Genomic DNA, 16,026 nt, shown 5'->3' with positions numbered 1-16,026 from the left:
TATTAGTTAATGGGCTTGCTTACGTCCAACCTAAATGCGGTCTTTTCATCACATCACGTTCTGCTGTCAAACCTGTTGTGGAGAGGAGTATTCCACTGTCTGCAAGATTAAGGACAGAATTATCCAAATTAGTTTTCTTGCAGATGAGAGCAGCGATAAGGCTTTTAACACAAACCCTGCCGTTTCTTTGGGAGAGTCTGCCTCTTTTCACAAAGGATGAAGTTGAAGAGTACCTTTTTTTAATTGGGATGTGCTGCGAAATTTGTGAAGGCAGCAGCCTGCTGCAAGCAAGCCTGTGCAAAGAAAGAGTAAAGAAAGGACAGCCAAAGTTTGTAGCTGCTCTGTTGCCAGCGTGTAAACCCAGGGACTGGCAGCTCATCCTCGTGGGATCCCCTGCGTGGGTCATGACGAGGCTCCAGCAGCCAGATTACTGCTGGGATGGCTGGGGGAAGGACTTGTGTACGCTGGGAAATGTCCTGAGGTGTTGCACAGAGGAGATGTAGCAAGCACTTCCTCTCCTGTCATTTGGATCCCCTTGGCAGGGCTGGAGATGCAGCCTCAAGGCTGGAAAGCTGAGATCCAGGGGAACCCTGTACCAGACAGCAAAATGTTGCCAAAAAGGATCACAAAAAGCCTGGGTTGGGGTGGCTCTATCCCATCTGCTGTGAAAGCATGGCAGCCTATCCTTCCCTTGGGAAGAAAATCCACTTTATTAACAGAGCTATCCAGTTCCCTCTGCTGTGTTCAATTATATGAGAACTGTTTTCTGTGCAGGTAGTTGCCTGTGGGAATCCTTCTGGGCTTTTTTTTTTTTTGACTTTTCTGTTTCCAGGAGCATCTTTCTCCAGTGGATTTCTTGTTAGGAGCAGGAGAAGGTCAATATCATCCCCTTCCCAGCAAGCTTTGTTAGAGCAGCTTCTCAAGCAGCTTTTTGGGCGGGGTTTTGTCTTTCTGCAGTTTCTGTCCTAAAACGTGTCGCACACTCACCATCTGGGTAAGAGCACATTTTCTACAAGTCACTTGGCATCATATTTTTGATTAAATTACTCTGTTCTAGTAGGGAAAGCAAGGGGTTGGGATGTATAGTACAAAGATATAGAAATGTTTCAAACGTGATGATTCCCTTTTACCTGGAAGAGGTATCAATAAGATCTAAATAAGCAGTGAGCAGTTGCTCTGTGACCCAGAATTATGCTCAGAGTTGTATCTGGCCGAGTGTATGTGATGTAGGTGCGATGTGCTGTCCTCAGCCTGCCCTCCCCCAAAGACAGGTTGGCCTGGTCTGTGCTGGAGGAAACCTGAGCAGCTTCCCACGGCAATGCAGCCCTCTTTGCACCTCCCGGCCTGTCTGTAGTGATGGTATAGAGAGGTCCTTTGACTCTTTGGGGATGGTGTGCCTTGTATTTCCAGTTAAATAGGTATTGTGAGTTACTTGCTGTCAAGTCAGCATAGGTGTGCTGCAGTTAAGAGGTGAAAACAGGTATTCGTGGCTCTTATTTGTAGAAGACCCTGGTGAATGAGATCCTTTACTTGACGTAAAGGTGGTGCTGGCTCCATTGGTATCACGTAGAATGCCTCCAAACTTTAGGGTTTTCTAACCACTGTTTCTAAACCTTACCCCCAAAATTGCTGATTTGTGAGTAAACAAGATTGCCCATCAACTGAAACACTATCAAACGCTATCATGGATCTTTAGATTTGTTATGTTTCTCAGAAGGTTTAGTTCCCTGCAGTTGCTACTTGTGATATTTGGACATTAGGCCTAATGCACTCTATTGAGTAGGAGGTACTACATAAAAGCACAAGACCAGGAAACCTCTGCCTCCAAGTGTCTCAGGTTCTTCTGTGCAGAAGACATTCCTGCCACAGAGCTTCCCGTTCTGCCGCTCAAGCCCATAAATAGTCACTGCGATACTACAGGCTACATCTGTATGTGGCTTTGTGCACAAGGTCTGGATGTGATGAGGCAGACTTTCACCTATGGGTGGGTTACGCAAACAGAACTTGCGGGACTGGGTTTGGAAGAAGTGGAAGCAGGTCTAGGTGAGTTTGGTTTAACACAGAATGAAGCAACCTTTTAGAAAGCTCAACAGACCTACTTCAGAATGCCATTACAGCCGCTGTTCTGCCACACGTGTGTTTTTTTTAAGCAACAGATATATTGCTGTTTGTGCAAACCAGGTAATTGAGCATTGTTTCCTATTGCAAAATAGATTCTTAGGGCAACCACCAAAATGAACTCCACCTGACCACTTTGCTTTTGATTCTGCTTATTAATGGTTTCTGCTAACATCCACATATATGAATTGGTCCATGATGAGGCACGAAAAGGTGAAACAGTGCTGGTCCTCATGTGACTATGTAAATATTCAGCTTGTGGTAGATTGCATTAAGTGTCTTATAATCCATCCCAATTAAAAAGCAGTCTTTATAGCTGTAATAGTTTTATTGAGAACTGTAACACATTAGACTTACAGATATATAAAGCAGTTAGTTTTATAAAGCATATAGGATATTAAAGTAATGAAAGACATTAATGTGACATCAATTTTTAAGGAGAGTTACTTGCTGAAATAAATGAGTATAGCCTAAAAGTTGATGGCATGTTACAGTCCTGAGTAATGAACCTCTCTGCCCCCTAAAACCTCATAGAATAAATAATGCTTGAGCAAGTCAGTGGTCATTAACTCTTTATCCTCTGAGAGCTACATGTCACACAGATGTCTCATCTGACTCTTTAACTTTTTAAAATTCATTCAGAAAGGAATTGTCTTTCCTGAAATAGCTGTAACTTGGGGTACATTATTCTGAAGTGTCTGCTTTCCTAGCATCTCCCCTTTTTCAGTGAAGTAGAGCTGTGACTGATATTGCCGGATGCAAAATTCTCGAGGAAGTTACTTTTTCCTTTTTCCTTTATTTCCCTCTTTTGTTTTTCCTTTTCCTGCTTTCTCACTGTCTGCCAGTGCTCTGATTCGTGCTTTACCCAGTGGTGTCTTGGCATACCAAGCCTGGAGAATCAAAAAGCATGTGTATGTTTTAATAAAACTTAATAACAAACAAAACAACACTTAAGAAACTTTTTACTAGTACAATGGAGAATTCCTTAAAAAAAAAAAAAAAAAAAATCCTAAAACCCTGGCTGGGTTGTGGAGAAGCAGAAATGAAATCCTCAGATCTCTTGAGAACATTATTATAACAAGTATAGCAATTGCTTGCTTGAAGTGTGTCTCATTAACAGGAATACTTAGCTGGGCCATTTGTGTTGCTATAGTTATGGAAATGTTAGAACTTCTATGATCAACCCTATTTCCAAGGTATATAGCTCTTGTCAAAACTCCCTCTGGTCTGAAACTTGGCAATAGACAAAGCATGTACTTCTCATGGCTCTGCAAATCAATCCAGACAGTTTTTATTTCAATGAGAGAGCTTAAGAAGCAAAACAAACCCCGAACGTTAAAAACCTGTTTATTGCTTTCAGATGCCTGTTCACAGTCCTGTGACTTGTAAATGATTTTTGTATAGTTGCTCTGCAAACTTGCCAAGCTCCTGGACTGTAATGTCAACAAGGCAGTTCTAGGCCATGTGAAAATAATGTGAAGTGAAGGAAAAGGCAATGCTGTAAGTTAGTAGTGTGTAGGAATTAGTCTTTCCCCATACGTACGCGCAGGAAGCTTTATCAACAAAGTCCTGCCTACACCAGAGATTAAAACGCCACTAGGCGTTGACATGATTGATAAAATGCCTTCCTTCTTGACTGTATTCAACCATGCACTGCCCCAGGAATGAATGTCTTTCCTCTGACCACAGGCCCCTAATTAATGCCACAACTGTGTCTCCTCTGCCCTTCACTTGGTCCCCAGTCATCTTCAACCTTCCTACCAATGCAGTACCCTGTAAGTCTGCCTTTTCCATAAGATCCATACAAAATGCTGCCTCCAGCTTGAGCCTGGTAAGGCTAGCCCTAGGAATTTACCTTGTCCAGTTTCCCAGTGTGCGTTACAGACAGGCAGCAGCAAGAGAAGCAGTTGGGAGAAGAGGTATTGGAAGTGTATAGGGAAGAAAACCCCTTGATATTCCTCTCCTGGCCCCAGATGGTCCTTCTTGGTGTCATGCTTCTTAAAGGCTTCCTCTGGGTCCCAGGAAGGGGCTGATGACAGGCACCCTATTTGGAACTCTTGTCTTGCAGATTAAACACTGTCATCAGGTAAATGGAGTCTGACAGCTGTCAAACGTCCAGCTGGCTGCTGGGCAGCCCTAACACTGTGATCTCTGCTCTAATTGCCTGAATTAGCTGAGCAACCCTCCTCTAAGAACCCTGACTCCACTGATTAAAACATCATGCAGCCTCTCATACATCCACATCCAGACGGTGTCATGGGAGGTGTTTGGGAGGAATCCCTGGGCTCCCAGCGCAGCGGCCTGGGCAATTGAATTTTGCTGTCCTAAGGATCGTCTCAGGCGATTCTTGTGTCAGGGACAACAGACGCAGCTGGGACAGGATGGGGCAGCAGATCTGGAGATGGCTGTTTCTGGCCCTTTGCATAAGTAGGATAAGAAAGACAAGGTGATGGTTGTGACTCTTAGCTCAGGAAGGAATTGACTTCCCCAGGAGCAGGAGCAACCAAGCAATGTCTCTGGCCTTCCACATGTGATAGACCATGAGGTCATAGAAATTCTATTTTCCCCCAAGGTTTGTTGTCCCGGGTATAATGTTCCTTAAGTGGGAGATAGAAAGAATAACAAAACCCTGCCAATAGCTTGTTGGGAGCTTGTTAGGGTGGAAAGCACTGTTTGGTGGGTACAGATTCGGGAGGTCACCTCACTGCCCACTCTGAGTTGCTGATAAAGGACTCTGCTGCATGTGGCAGGAGGAGCCGAGTGACGATGTTTTCTCTTGTTCCCTTCTCATTTCTTTGTGTATATATTTCAATGCACAAAATTAACCTGTCTGTTGGCATGTGATACGGGCTGCTTTTGACTCTTCAGCTAGCAGAACAGCTACGTTGGATTAATGAAGCCGGCTCCTCAGATATGGTTAAAATAAAAGTAGATTCATCATCTATGCATTAGCATCTGCACTGGGCACGTACGTTACTGGCAGTAAGTGACTGATCAGAGTTGAAATGTTTGCTTGTTGGAGGAGTCATGTCCACGGTCTTTGATATGGGTTTTCTTTTGTATTATAAGTATTTTGTACCTGTCACTGCCAGGCAGAACTAGTGCGCTAGTTGGATGACTGTTGCTTCTCTAGGACTACTATTATTTCTGTGTAAGGATTTGTATCAATCACACTGGTGCAATAATTTATAATTTCAAAAATGTGGATGTATAATTGGGGCAGAAATTTGAGTAAATTGAATGAAGAAATCACATTATCACAAATTTTGCATTATTTATATTCATTTTTGGAACACTGGCAGAATATAAATGTCAAACAGGGAGATTCATGTTTCCAGTGAATAGAAATCAAAGATTCATCACAGTGATAATCTTCACTTTGAATACTGCATTTTAGCCGCCCCACTTCAAAAAGGACAAAGCAAAGCAACAGAAAAGGTCCAGCTATGGCAATGATTAGAAGCTCAGGAAGAGGTGCTTCTGTGTGACAAGAGATGGAGGTACTGGAGTCAATTAATGCACAAAGCCATTTTGACAATCCTCTTCCCCTGTGCCATATTACAGGTGCTGGGGCAAGGTTCTATGACATTTAAGGGAAACAAATTTAAAACAGATAAAAGGAAATACTTTCTTAAGGGCTGCAATTAATGCAAGGAAATGATTGCCACGGGACGCTGAGGACAGTATCATTTTAGCTGTGTTCAAAATGAAGTGCTGCCTGCATACTTAAGTGCTGTACAAAACAGGCCCATTCGTAGTAAGTGGAATAATATTTTCAAGTTAAACTCGCACTAAATACTAGCTCTCATGTTTCAGGGTACAAATGGATTACTACTTGGAGCTTTTTTTTCTTTGCTGCAACACTGAACCATTAACCTTTCCCTGAGGAAAGATATTGGTTTAGATAGGAAGCATGAGGAAAAAAGAGTAATTTGCCAAATATCACAAATGCTGCCTATGTTGAGTGAGCCAAATGGCTCTAGATGGAAATTGGAAAGTATTCAACAGGGCTGGGAGAAATATGCACTATCATTAGGTTAGCAGTGGAAGAAGACTTGGACAAAGTTGTTAGAAACTGCATCCTGTTTATTGTGCAAGGCACTGTGGGGATTCAAAACCAGAGGGGATTCAAAGAGCAGAATGAAAAGGAAACCTTTCAGCCAGCAGAACTGGATGGTTTATAAGCGGGTCAGGGTAGAAGTTGGGGGAGTATGGGATTGAGAAAGCTCTTTTGGGGGCTCTTGGCTTCAGTACAGAAGTCCTATCCCATTTGGAGGCCCTGGTCCGGGCTGCCTGCAGCTCCTTGGTACACAGCGGGGTTTTGCTGTTCTGTGGCCAAGGCTTTTACTAGCGTTTAGTAGGCTTGAAATGCCTTAGTCAAGTGTCGTGGCAATTTTCTGGAGTGTTAGTGCTGCTAAGGTGTAGTGTTGCACTCAACTAACTAGTTCAAGTCCAGTTCAGCTGTCCCTAAGCTACACTGAAGTCACTACAGTAAACAGATTGTAGACCTGTTCCCATCAATGCCAAAAGCAGTACAGTGAAAGCAGAATTAACCACTACATAAAGATAATCCTAGTCTAGGAAAAGAAAGAGCAATTATCACTGAGCTACATTTGGAAAAAGTAGTTGTTTGCAGGGTGATCTGTGACTATTTGAGGTGTATGTAATGCACCTCAAATGCACAAGGTTTTGCCTTCAGGATTTTATAGCCCTGCGGGTGGGGAGAGGGATGGAGTTTGAGGCAGAAACTCACTTTTTCAAACCCTGAAATGAAAACTCTCTTATAAGAAAATCCTTGTTTGAAATAATTTAAAATAAGGACTTAGAACTTGATCCCTAGGTGGAACACCCTGTAGACCCTGCACGTCCAGGCTTTTTGCCTTCTCAAGATAATATAGCCAGGCTTGCTCAACACGTCAGCTCTGAAAGAAAAAGGACAAGTGCATTGTGCTAATGGCACCTGCATAATTTATCTGTGCATGTCAAGGCCACCCTGTTTAAGATGAGCTGGGTGCAGGCAGTAGGTTCAGCAAAGCAGTATGCCAGGCGTGTTGCCCATGCAGGGCTGCTGCCTGTAATAATGACCATTTGCCTGGCACGTCCAGCGGCCCAGGCTGCCAAACATCCCAAAATGGGAGAGATGGGTGTTTGGTGCTGTCGAGCCATACATCATCATTCAAATAGTGATGTGCCAACCCATCAGCAGAATTAGCAGGTCTCTAGATCAAATGTGCCTGGACAAGGACATGGCAAAGGACAATGAAAGACAGCCAGTTAACATAGCTCTTAATGTCACCTTAAATGTTTCTTCCTCCTCTTTGTACACTGGGTCCTGTCTGGCCAGTGAAGTCATGAACTCGGCAGTCCTCAGTGGCTTCCTGGTCATCTGCAGGAGGCGTAGCTCGCTCAGGACAGCTTGCACTGCCTGGACGATATGTCCCTGGGTGAAACCATCAGACACCTTTGCTAGGCAGCTTATGTTCAGCAAGTTGGTGATTGCTCCACCATTCTGCAGGATGATGTGTTTCCAAAGCACTGTTCATCAGGACCCAGAAAAAGAGAAAATGCCAAAGGCATACATTAAGGAAAGCAGGAGAAATATTTCTTTCAGTTTGAAATCAAAACAGGAAAATAAGGGATATCAGTCAGGAAAATCAAGATACAAACAATTCTTGTTTGCTGTTTCTTTCATCTACAGATTTGTAGCATAGAGGCCTTTAGGTACATCTGTTCTTAAACCATTAGTGATCATTTGTTGGCTACCAGTCAGTACTTTTCAGAAAGTCATTAAGGACACATAATGTGAGGTGGATATGTGTGTAAAAATGGAGAGAACTACTTAAATATACCTGTGTGTATACACAGAAAGAGAACTTGTCCAGAATATTCCCATTTCTGTGTGTACAGTTAAGTACCTACATTAACAGCCTCTTTGTATTTCCGTGACCCTGACCACAGGTTACTCCTGCAGAAGTGAGTGCTGCTATGGGGACTCAATGTCTGGTTTGGAAGCCAAAAGCTTCCAGCTATGCAGGCACATGTTGCAAAGGCCAGGTGTAAATTTCCGTGACTGGCATTTTGCTTGTTAGTAAAATAGTGAACCTGTTTGTATCTTTTAGCTGTGAACCTCTGTGACTTGAAGGGTTTCTTAATGTTTGTGAAGTGCCTGAGATTCTGCTTCCAAAACCAAATTAATAGGACTAATAACATCTTTTGTTTTATCCTATGTAAAGTAACAGTCTGTCTCGGAGAAACTTAGTAAAACTTTTGTGCCACCTCACCACGCTTTCCTTTAAAGCCCTATATAAAAACATTTGCGAAAAATAAGTATTATGCATAGAGATTAAAAAGATTCTTGAATGAGACAGACAATTTGTGATTTGAGTATCGTGTGTTTGAATGCTCATATGTAGTATGAAAAAATTGGGTGGAAAGTTAACGGTACTGGATGTTGGGGCAGTCATGTAATGGCAAAAACCTGCCTTGTTCTTCCTTCGATTGCAATGTCGATACTACGGACTTGTGCTCATCACTATTGACAACTTTGTACTACATTTCTCACTCAGGCAAATCGTGATCTTCCACATGAATTGTATCTATGCTCAATAATTACTGGCTAAATCACTAATTCATAAAAGAGGAATTGATGCACACAACAGTGAGTGCTACGTCTGTGCAGCCATGTATTGTGCGCCACAGCTTCTGTTACAGGTAGGATCATGTGTAATATGAGGTACTGACTCGCTGGATGATTAATAGCAAGAAATCAGTATAGGATTGTGAATCTTCCAGTTTAATGATTTACATTGTATATTTACTGTTTCCATTGTGCATAGATTGGAATATTCTGGCTTGTAACAAAAGGGAGGGTTGCAGCAGACAGGGAGCTGTGCACTGTGGCTATGAATATTTGTTATGTCGTGGCTTTTGTGTCAAAACAAGTTTCTTTAGTTCTCAAATTGGGTGTCAGTCACTGAAAATTGTCAAGATTGGAAGGTGTGTGCTCTATACTATAATGATGATGTTTCCATTGAACTTCAGGGAAGATTGGAGCTAAAGAACAAGCCAGGCACTGTCTTAAATGGGGCAATGTCAGAGAAGTAAAGCTACAAGTTTAATCTGCTTTAAAATGTCAAGAGTTAACTTTTTGGGGCATTCTTAATTTTGCAGTTGAAATCCCTTTAGCTGGCCCTTTGTTTTTGACTCCAAATTAGTGTTGAGAATCCCAGAATGTGACAGTTCAATCCCCAGAGGTGAACACAGCTAAATTCAGCTGCTATCGCCTCCTTACTCTAGGTCTTATTCATGTCCTTTATCTGTTAGCAATTTATCAGAGCTGTAACATAACATGAAACACATGTTAGCTTGCTTAGAGACCATTTCCCATCCACACTATGAGAATTATTGAATGTGGGAGAGATTTACAATGTGCTAGGCAGTCAAAACCTGTCTGAGCCTGCCCAAACATGCATCATCTCAGTACCTTGGCTGCCTCCGTGAAAGGCACTGGACTTCACAATATAGTTGTATGATTTTGTAATAAGGTGACTATGCAGAGCAATGTTATATTAAGGGTACAACTGTAGTGAGGTGTCTGAACTGAGTGTGGTTTCTCTTTTGTAATCTTCTGGGACGCGATCCATCAGAAATCAGTGGCACGAAGGGAGTCTGTTTTCCTCGATGTGGTGATCAATAGGGATATTCATGCTAGGAGCTGCTGGTAGGAGCAGCGCACCATTAAGAGTCCTAACTTGGTGTTTGGTGTCATTCTGAATAGCCCGAAACCCTTTTTCCACATTATATTTAGACTGAACCTAAACAGCCCTTCTGTTTACGAGTCACCACATCCAGACTCCTTAGTACCCAGAAAAGTGTACTGAACCACACGATATCTGTGATAAAGCCATAGGAAAAAAGATTACACTTCTGGGAACAAAATCCCTTGTACCAGCCACTTCTGAAGGATGTGGACAAACCACCTTTTTCTGCAGTAATTAATTCATATTATTAAGCTTATTTTGGAGCATTTCTTTTGAGTCAACGCTGAGCTACTGCAGACTTCAAGGTGATTCACATCTGAAACCAAACGTGCATGCCCGAAAGTTTGTCTTTTTTCTACCTGTGTAAGTTGAGCTAATAAAAGATAGGTTTTTTGTTACAAGCTTTGACTCTCAGGGTATGGGGTCCTCAATGAATCTGTCAGACTTTGGGAGGGCATGTCTATCACCACTTGGTAGACTAGACATGCAAAATCGTGGATGCTACTACAATTTCTCTCATGATCTGTAAGACAAAAATGGAATTTGATAGTGACAAAACTCAGTCCTCCAGACATGGTTCTGCTTATGGAGATGCCTGAAGTGTATTGTTTAGAGTATTGAAACTGGGTAGGAATAACAGAAACTCAGAATCCTTGTGCAAAAAGAAAAGCTTAAAATAGAAAGTGTTTATTGAAATGGGATCTTATCCTTTCTACAGTGAATAAATACCTTGGGATGAACTCAGTGCATGCTAAACAACTCAGGAAGAAATGCTAATAACCACAGAATGGTATTTTAAACCTTCTCCCAACTTCCACTTTTATTATCTGACCTTTGGGGTAGCCTGTATCAATATTACCTAAACTTTTGGGAACTGAAAATTTAGGCAATACAGAAATTAACTGAGAATTCACACATGGCATATGTATCGAGGTTAAAGTAAATTCTCAGGATAACCAGACACTGAGCATGAATTTTAAACAGTAGCAATCAACAGAATCACTTGAAATACTTGCCAAATCTTGAAGCGTAGTCAGGCCTGGGAATCAGAATAATTTTTTGGTAGACTTTGCAGAAAGGTTTAAGATTAGCATCGAAGGGACGGCTGGTGGTTCCCACTAGCAGCACTCTGTCCTGTGCTTTCAAAGCCTTAAGGAATTTGGGGAGGATCTTTTCCAGCCGTTTTGGGTTCATCTTCAGTGTGTACATGTAAATACAAGGAAGAGAATTGTTATCGATGCTGACAGTTTAGTGTTAATGAGGTGAAGTTGTATGTAGATATGTCATATACAACAGGATTTTGTGCTCTTTTTTTTTTTTTTTAGTAGTCAAATTAAAACACAAATTGCGAACACATTTAGCACAAGCAGACTAGATGCTCAACCAAAGCAGAAAGCCTCTGTCTTCTGAAGGTCAGGTAAATGCTTGATTTCTGCTTATGTATTTTGTGGGCTTGTGCTAGTGCCTTTCACTATTGAATTTGCTGGTCCTGTTATTGAAAAGCTGGAAGGAAACAGCTCATTTAAAGAAGGAAATCCTTATTTCCAGTTTAAGGAGAATTATTGCTTGGACCTGTGTACCTGATAAACCTTAGCAGATAGAAAAATTACCTGGGTATGTAACCTGGTATGGAATCCTCCCAGCTCTCAGAGGTTATGATTTACCAACTCCTACCCATGGTTTAAATGTGAAAAATACACTCCCTAATTTTTGCTGTGATTTCTAGCGTGCTGAGGCTCTAACCTGAGAACACAGCTTTTTGAACTCAGGATTCATTTCTTTGCAATAATTTACTGTTTGACTTTAGAACAAATATGAGTATTGAGCAAAACCTGTTATTGGATAGTTGCGTCTGATAATGTTCAAGCAATTATTGGTTGGAGAAGCTTAATCAAATTGCTGTGGTGTCACTCTATACTGTTAAGCTATAAGTGAATAGCTGGGTTAGGATAGCATATCAGAAGTCTAATGACTTGGAAGCCTCTTTTTGGAAATGATTGAGACTTAACATCCAAGTCATCAACACTCGCTTGAAAACTTCACTCTCTAGATCACCTTGTGATTTTTAAATTTCTTTTTAAACTATATAGTAAGTAGCTATCTGAGAAAGTTGATCTTCAATTTCAGATCAGCCTTCCTTAATGTCAATAAGGAAGAAATTATGTCCTGTGAACCTTCTCAGCCAAAAGGCAATAATAAATACCTGCGAACCTACACTACATATTCAATCTTTGTGATCCAATTTTTCTGTTGTCTGCAGTAGCAGACAGCTGACAGAAAGGAGACAAAGCTCTGTTCTTTGGAGTGAAAGCTACGGAGGAGGGAAATTGGGAAATCAATAAGAAATCCCAAAAGTCTTCAGGGAGAGTCACACAGTTATTTTCTAGCTAAACTTGTCTTAATTACAATAGGTCTGTTTTCTCATTCTTTTTATTCTCATGGTCATAGTATGCATCTTCTTAAGTTTGCCAATTGCTTAATCACGATAATGAGCTAAGCATGTCTTAGCACTAGGACTTAGGTTCCACTTCAGAGCACGGACATGTTGCTTGCCAGGATGATACATCCAGCTCATGTTTTTGCTCTTGGATGAACTATTCCTGTGGCCGTCACTCAATGCCAGCTGCCATCTTTTCATCTCCTCCTTCTTGTGCCTATGCACCCAACGCTCCCAGGAGAGCGGGATGCCTGCACTCGCTCCCAAAGAACGTGCCTTGTAAGCACAGTAGGTCTGCCCTGGAGCAAAGGAGAAGTCTTGACTTTTCTCTTGATCAGAAAGAAAGGATGTCACTCTGTCTACACCAAACAGTATGTTTGCTGTTTGAGGGCATGACACAAGCTCTTGTCCAAACTTTGCCTTTCCCCTTTTGGGAAGATTTTGGTAATGAACTTGGCTTCTCTGGTGATTAAACAAGCTGCTGTTACATATCTACCATGGAAGTTTTAGCCAGCCTTGCCACCTTTGCTCTGCCAGGGAAATCTGGTCACAGCAACGACCGAAGTATGTATTTACTTTGTTTTTAATGTGTTTTATGCCAGCTAAATTACTCTCTGTGATTTATAGATCTGTTGCTACTCATAGGCTTCAAGCTTTCCTCTTCTTTGTGTGTATGGAAGGAAGTACAAATGTTCTCCAAGGTGTTTTGAGACATAAATATTGCTAGAAAAGAGAACTATCAAATTATTTTAGGCTTGGGAGGGGGAGTAGAGGAATCCCATCTCACTGAAATGACTGATAGAAGATAACAGTTGCTTCAAGTGAGAAATGGCGTTTTCTAGGCTTGCAGTATGTTTTCTGCTGGAAAAACTGACTCTGTCAGGAGATGCAGAGAACTTTTAAAACAACTGTCTGACTCCTATTGCACCTCCTAAACTAGGATTTATTTTTACGACTATCCCTGGCATTTAGAATATAATTTTTTGGGTGACGAATGATATTCACGGATTCCCACTGATCTAGAGTTGGTTACAAAAGTGTTCATTGCTTAGTTTGTAGGAATCTTAATTTTAAAATTTTAAATGATTGACCCAGTATCAGAGACCAAGCTAAACACTCCACTCGTGTTAAGCCTGCTAAGCCAGACTGGCATTTATGTGTCAGCAGCTCCTGTTATGCTTGTGAAACTAATGTGTGTCCATAGCACATACATTTCAGGGCTATGTCCTGAAAGCTAATAATATCTCCTCCACTTTGAAAGAAATGTGTCAGTAGCAAGAAGGGCTGTTGAAGAGGCAAGCTATGATTTCAGCCATCATGTGGACCTGAGCTGGAGAAAAGTGAGGTGAATTGTGAAGGTGATCCCTATTTGTTTAACTATGAGTGGCTGAACTGCTTGCACATTATCGTTGGCAACTGGATTTACCATAATGTATTTTCTATTTGACTGCTTTGCATCCTTTGGGAAAGACTGGAGAGAGATTTCTTTCCTAGGGGGTATTTGAAGAATTTAAGGCTTCTTTGTACGAGGTTCTCAGTCATGGTGCCAGAAATGTCGCACTGGGATGTGCAAAGTGACTTCCACTCACTTTGGCTTCTGAGGGCTCATCTTCTCCAAAGTTCCAGTGGAAGGCTCCCCAGACAGCCAGTTACCACTGCCTGTCCCTCCTGTTTCGTGCTCTCTGGCTCCAAATATTGGTTATGCTGTGAACTATCTTGGGTGTGAGTGACTTCACGCCTGGAGCCACCCACTCCCACCAAGAACACGGGAGACCTTTTGTTAAATACCTGCAAGTCTCGGGATTCAATAGTAGAAGTAATAGTCGGGTGATACCCCCGACTCTGAGGTGAGCGGGATGAGAATTTTTTTCTACATGGGTGGCTACCAAAGATCACGAGTACTCGAGGCAATTTTTGGCCCCTAGTCTTAATTTTAATCCCCATCAGCACCTGCTGTCAAAATTTGAGCCCAAGAGAAAGGTTCCCTTTTGGAGTGGGGACCACTAGAGGGCATCAACCACCGCACACCCATCTGTTCATCCAGCCCTCACAGAAGTAACAGCCTCATCCACGGTGATGCTTCATTGGTCTTCCAAAATACAGGCTTGTGTCCATCCCACAGTCTAAATGTACAGATCTTACCTTAAGCAAAAAGGTTCAATTTTTCACATGGAGCTCTAAAAGTAAAATATTTTGCAAGCAGCATGAATCTAATTAGGGTTTCAGGTGAATTGCTATCTGCTGTGGTGGTTGAGTTGCTCTGCCGGTTGGGCAGTGTTTTAATTTTCTTTCTAGTGGGGAAGCTGCACAAGGGAGGAAGGAATGGAAGCAATGGCAATAGGACTCCTGGAAGCCCAAAGAAAATAATCTGTAAACATAACTATTTAACATAGGCTCTTTGTTTGCACAGTGGAAATTTATCCTTGTTATTTTATTGAGCACTTTGGCTCCATCCAATTTTTCAAATTAATAGAGCTGAACAATTTAAGCTCATCTTAACTTTTAGTTTCTTGCCTCATATTTTGAAATACTCCATTATTCTCTTCTACTTTTCAGTGCACTGATGAGCAGTGACTGGACTACTTTTAAATAAAGCAAGTATAGGTGTACAGGAGAGAAATGTGACCTCGTGGGGCCTCTTAAGAAGTCACAAGATTCTCTTAAAAGAAAGAAATGTTAGTGAGACAAGCAATTATCAAGCAAGCTTTGGCAGGTCTGGTCATATTGGTATGTGCTAAGCTAAGAAATATACTTGTCCTTTTGTGCTGGCTGTAATGCAACAGGAGAAATTATCTGCACTGGAATAAAAAAGGAGCAACTCACCTCTTCTTCAGCTTTCAGCACGGCTTTAGAAAATATTTTTTCTGTGTCTCCAATCCACACGACTGAAGGCTGCAATTGCTTAGCCACCTGAGAGAGAATGGGGGAGAAAAGGCAAGAAGTTGATTAAAATGGCTACAATTTCATACCTAGGTGCTTATAGTTATGCTTTTGAATCCATATTTCAGCAGTTAAAATTAGCCTGGTTTATTTTTTTCCAGGAATGTTCAGTACTCATGGATAGCACTGGGTCTGCTCAGCAGTCTTGGCAAATGAAACAGCTTCTAGTTAAGAATCTAACAATAAGAACCTAACCCAAATTGGATCATTTTGACTGCTATGCTTATGTTGCATTTCTCAATCCAAATTCAGTTGCGGTTCTGCAAAAGGAAGCCTGGACTCGGAGCTCAATGGCAAACGATAGACCACCAGCAGCTTCAGACTGGCTGCCCTGCCCGTAGGATCCCTCCCTGGTTTTCTGAGGGCAATAGAGATGGGGAGACAGGCAAGATGTGGCTACTGCATGAGAAACAAAGGTACTAATCTTTAAGCGAAACAGGCTGATATGCAATCTTCTGGCTTACAAAATAGCGTTTGATTTGCAGTTAGCCCAGGAATTAAAATGGAACCTGTTAAATTTGAAGAAAGAAGGGGTGTCCTATACAAATAGCCTTTCCGGCTCCAAAGTCAGAGGCACTATACCTCTGGTTCACAGCAGGATGGCAGCAATGCTACAGGCTTTTTCACATCTTGCACTCTCCCTATTGCTATAGAAACGCCAGTGGTTTAGACACTCTGCTGCCAAATTTTAATCACTTTCCAGTGGCTCTCAGAGCTGTGCTTGTTTGCTCAGCAACAGAAGTGATGGCTCGAGGAGTCAATCGGCAAAGA

General features: G+C 41.8%; 1 protein-coding gene across 1 annotated transcript in view; it reads right to left on the bottom strand.

The window, feature by feature from the left end:
• Positions 1-2,894: 2,894 nt before the first annotated feature.
• DRC11 (dynein regulatory complex subunit 11) overlaps positions 2,895-16,026 on the bottom strand; it is a gene marked incomplete at both ends in the record, with an annotated part of 107,989 nt that continues 94,857 nt past the window's right edge. Inside the window, 4 exons of the mRNA XM_082484009.1 lie at positions 2,895-3,008; positions 7,415-7,653; positions 10,895-11,072; positions 15,139-15,225. Of these exons, the coding sequence (XP_082340135.1) occupies positions 2,895-3,008; positions 7,415-7,653; positions 10,895-11,072; positions 15,139-15,225 (618 nt within the window). The remainder of the gene's footprint in view (positions 3,009-7,414; positions 7,654-10,894; positions 11,073-15,138; positions 15,226-16,026) is intronic.

This window comes from Vanellus vanellus (genome assembly GCF_965231255.1).
Source record: "Vanellus vanellus genome assembly, chromosome: 5".
Taxonomy (NCBI): domain Eukaryota; kingdom Metazoa; phylum Chordata; class Aves; order Charadriiformes; family Charadriidae; genus Vanellus; species Vanellus vanellus.
This window is presented reverse-complemented; position numbering and strand designations above follow the sequence as displayed.